Source organism: Citrus sinensis, chromosome 5, assembly GCF_022201045.2.
Source record: "Citrus sinensis cultivar Valencia sweet orange chromosome 5, DVS_A1.0, whole genome shotgun sequence".
Lineage (NCBI taxonomy): Eukaryota > Viridiplantae > Streptophyta > Magnoliopsida > Sapindales > Rutaceae > Citrus > Citrus sinensis.
In genome coordinates this window covers 15205738-15210775 of record NC_068560.1, presented here as the reverse complement: position 1 = coordinate 15210775, position 5038 = coordinate 15205738, and the positions used below count along the sequence as shown (strand labels likewise).

The 5038-nt window shown below is 32.2% G+C and overlaps 1 protein-coding gene across 1 annotated transcript; it reads right to left on the bottom strand.

The window, feature by feature from the left end:
- Positions 1 to 298: 298 nt before the first annotated feature.
- On the bottom strand, positions 299 to 2605 carry LOC127902134 (cytochrome P450 98A2-like). Its single transcript, XM_052440816.1, has 3 exons — positions 1970 to 2605; positions 1167 to 1567; positions 299 to 1027 (listed from the first exon to the last, which is right to left on the bottom strand). Exons 1-3 carry the CDS (start codon positions 2493 to 2495, stop codon positions 380 to 382), a joined length of 1575 nt encoding a protein of 524 aa, XP_052296776.1. The 5' UTR covers positions 2496 to 2605; the 3' UTR covers positions 299 to 379.
- Between the last annotated feature and the right edge of the window lie 2433 nt (positions 2606 to 5038).

Here is a 5038-nt window from a genome sequence, read left to right as displayed (position 1 = left end):
CAGGCACCCGCCATTTATTACAGTATTTAATTATGGGATTCTGCTTTGAAGGCGCTCACCAACCCGTCACTTTTCCTTGCGAATAAAGACTCTCAGAATGTGCTTGAAAACCCTCACCCACCCCTTTAAGAGATAAAACAAAGAAAAAACCCCCCAACACTTCTTATGAGTGATGCGTAAGGCCATAAAGGCCTAGTGTAGCTACCGTTCCGCCTTTCCTCGCTAAAGAGAAAAGTAAGAAGGAGACTTCCTCTCAATTGTTATCATTATTAAAGCATACAATCAATTAAAAAATAAATGAAGAAAAGAAGGGCGCTCAGGTTTATTAAATGCCAAAAAACAAGGAACCATATTTTATCACACGACAAACTTAATTAAATCACATGTCCACAAGGACACGTTTGTACAGGCCATGATCAGCCAACCGCGGGGTAGCCACAACCTCAAGGGGTGTGGTCATGTACGTGACCTGTCCAGGGTTCCCGGCCATATCAATTTCCTCAGGCTTCACTCCTTTAGCCGGTGCCCACCAAAAATGGTGCAAAAGATGACCCAACATCGAGGTCACTAAATTTATGCCAAGTTGTATGCCGGGACAAATTCTTCTCCCCGAACCAAATGGTAACAATCGATAATCGTGTCCTTTCATGTCAATGTCCTCCTCTAAGAACCTCTCAGGCCTAAATTCCAACGGGTTTTTCCAATCAGCAGGGTCTCTGCCTATGGCCCAAACGTTTACATGTACGACTGATCCTTTCGGGACGTTGTAGCCGCTGATTTTTACATCGGCGTTGGCTTTGTGGGGCAGCATTAGAGGCGTTGGTGGGTGTAGCCGCATTGATTCTTTGACCACGCACTGGAGATAGTGCAGGTTTTGAAAGTCTGCTTCTGTCATGACGCGATTAGGGCCTACTACTTGGTCTAGTTCTTCCTGAGCTTTTTGTTGCACTCTAGGGTTTTTTATGAGCTCTGCCATTGCCCATTCTACAGTTATTGTTGTGGTGTCCATGCCTGCTATTATCATGTTCTGCACATATAATATTTATGAGACAGAAAATTTGACATAATGATAACAGAAAAAAAGAAATAAATAAAAGATCGGAATAAATTCGGATGAGAACCAAATTTAAATTGTAGACTAAAATGAACAATAATCAATGGCCCACCCAAAGTAGCCCAATAATTGTATCATCACTAAGTTCATATTCCTCTTGCAAATTGAGCAACGCATCAACGAAGTGTGGCTTAGCAGCTCCTCCACCCTTTTGACGAGCAAGGGTATGTTCTGCCATTATGGTTTTCGTAAGCTTATCTCTGCGTTCATTGTGCTTCACATATTTCTCTTCCTCTAGTGGAAACATCCATCTTAGCCATGGAGTGTATTCTGCTAATGTTACAGGAGCCCCGAGCTTGACTCCATTTCCAAGAATGTCCTTGAACTCAATACCTTGCTCGTTCAGTACACCTTCTGGGCTCATAAATCGCTTTCCAAGAACAAGTCTTGTAATGTTGTTGAATGATACTGCTGACAAGTAATCCCTCAGTTTCATATTCTGCCCCTTTTTCTCTGAGTCATATGCATTTGTAAGCATTTGGTTAATTAATTGGTCCAAGAATTAATACTTTAAGATTGATATAAAAGCAAAATGAATTTGGATAAGCTGGATGTGCCAATCATTTAATCTCTTAAAGATTTTGTGCCACACTATATCTAAATGATGAAAAAATAGTTGACTAACTATATGGTTAAAGCTATATCAATAAGAAAGGAAAATGATATTTGGCCACCAATGAAATATTATTATGACAAAAATGACGGCATTGTAACGTCAATAGTGTTATTATTTTGTGTGTTAGTACTGGGATATAAACAGTAAATAGCATGATATTCAAATATCAGAGCTTTGGCAAAAAATTAAGAGAAAACATTTATGAAATAGAGTATATTATTGAGAGTATATATGTCTACCTGGGTTAGTGCAGTCTCTAAAGATGGATTCAACCATGGCAGTGACTTCATCTTCCCTAATTGGCCTAAGGGCCTCAAGCTTTTTGGAAGACAGAAGCTCAAGAGTAGAAACTTTTCTAACCTTAACATAATGAGGACCATAGTCAGCCCAAATAAGGTCTTTTCCATTTCTAGAAAGCCTAAGAGCTGCTCTACTTCTGCGCCTATTTGATAATTGTTGATCATTTTCTTTAAGAACTTGCTTGGCCAACTCCGAGCTCGAAATAACGACGTTTAAAGTGGAACCGAACCAAACGGACATTATAGGCCCGTAAGTCTGAGCCCACTCGGCAAACAACCGATATCGGACAGGTTTTAAGTGGTAGAGGTTTCCCACGACGGGCCATGGCCGTGGCCCTGGTGGTAGCTTCAGTCTGAGCTTTTGGTAAAGCTTGTAGGACAGGAAGATGAAGAATATTGTGAGGAAGAGAACGTGAAGAGCCATAATTGTTGTTTGATATGAGAAAGAACATGGAATATAGAACATGCAAACTGGCTCTATATACTGGAACCGAGAAAGGCACTGAAGGATGAACTGACTAGTGGACACGTAGTTGGTAGGATTAAGAACGAATTTAGACCATATACGCACTTTTGTGACATGAGTCGTTGTTGAATGTAAACCATATATGTTAAGGGAGTCCCTATCTTACACATGAAACATACACACGCCACCACAACCACACAATTTGTGTGGTAGTTGTGGAGTGTGGTAGTTGTGGATTATGTATGTAAATGTATCATAGCATTTGTCATATGTTAAAAGTAATAATGTGTCAGAAATTTTACTATTTGTATTTTAATTTATAAAAATATAATATAATATTTCATTATTTAATTATATTATAGTAATTAATATATAAAAATGATTTTTATTTAACAATTTAGTATAACTAATAATAATAAATACAAAATATTAATAAATTTGAATAATATAAATTTAAAACTTATACTAAAATAATAAGGATATAAAATATTATTACATATATTACAGATTATGTTGCACCAAACATGATATTGCATTATAACTTAATACAACTTCATACAGTACATCATAATACAATGCAACTAATGCAATATAATACAATGTACCAAACGCATCCTTAAAATATATTTTGTATGCAGCATTGCATAGCACTGCTTCGTGAGCCCAACATTGGTTGAAATAAATCTATGTTTGGCGTTTGAAATAAAATGCATAGAATAGCATTAACTAAAGCCTATTGTAGCTTTTGCCGCATTATCAAAACCCTTGCCCCTCCTTTATAAGTTGTTTTATTGACTTTTAAAACACAAAATTATTTAATAAATTAAAACATATTTTATTTATTTATTATTAGTCTATAAAATAATATATTTGAATGCCAAAAATATTTTCCATCACTAACCACCATAATCCACCGCCGGCAATGTCATTTCAGTATCCTTTAACCTCAGTTTGGTGCCAATAGAATCCTTAATTCCTTATCACCGGAACTATTGAACCATATATGTAATATAAAAAAATGGAACTTCTGCTCACCGTAGATATATGGTCAAAGTTTTTAACTCTCAAAACTTTGACTATAAATTTATAGGGATAGGAAACTTTATTGCTGATGAGACACACTCTGTTATATAGATCCAATAATGAAGATTCTATTGACACCAAAATTAATCTCAAAAGATACTAGAATATGAATGCCGGCAGCGGTTCGTGGTGGCTTACGGTGGCCAGTAGTGAGTAATTTTTTTATTTATAAATTTGAATAATAAATTTAGCAAATATAAATTATAAAATTTTTAAGATATTTATAATTATAAAAAATTAACTTAATATAAATAATAATATAAAATAACATCATATATACTACGATATAATATAACACCAAATATTGTATGAAATTAATCAAATAAAATGCTAATACAATACATCTTATATTAATTAATGTAATACATTATTATATAACAAAGTTTGCCAAACGTACCCTTAAATTTTTAGTTTGTTAAATATCACACTTTCAATGGTGGGCCTCAATTCTTTATTATTATTTTCATTTATTTTTAATTGTGGCCCCTGCCATCTTTCTCTTTTGTATTTTAACCTTTTTCATTTCTTTCAAGGGTGTGACTAACTTATATTACATATAATTTACATCTAATCCAAAAACGCAAAACATGTATTCAAACAAACAAACTTGAGTTATTAAGTGTAGTTTAAGGGTTGATGTAAGTTAATGTAACTTAGCATGGTCCTTCTTTTAGTAGTTGGATTTATTCACATGGTTAGATAATAATAATTTATTAAAAGGGAGATTTATGGTTTCTCCTCTATTGAAATTACTATGCATTATTCACCATTTTATTTTTTTAATATCTAAAAATCTTCTTGGCACCAAAAATTGGGTAAATAGATCATTTACTTGATAATATATCTGGAAAATATAAAATATATATATTTTTAAAATTTTTTAAAAAAATAAGAAAAATATATTATTATTTTTTATTTACACCAAAATATATATTCCCTATTTTTAATATATAAATTTTTATTTAATTTTCATTTATATGATTTATTTAATTTATAAAAAAAAATATAAATAAAAGTGTATTAAAAAATAAGAGTAATAATATAAAATTATGATATAAAAGAGTTATTGACTATTATAAAAATAATAAAAAGATAAATAGTATATATGGATTTTAATAGAAAAAAATTAGTAATTTCCATTCATCAAAAATAGATATCTAGAAAGTACTACAATATATGAGTTGCAAATGAATTTATTATACTCTATATCTGATTGTTCAGTTAACAACATTTGAGGTAAAATTTTAGTTATAATTTGAGAATTGAGGGTAAAGCTTATCTTACAAACAATGTAACAAACATCCAATAGATATAGATCATTGATTTTGATATTTCTTAAATCTATTGGATGAAAACAATTTTAACATGAAATGAGGTATGGGCGTAAGTGTAATAGTAATTTACAAAAAAAAAAAATCATTTTTAATCACATTTTTAATTATTTTTTTCAAATAAGTCCT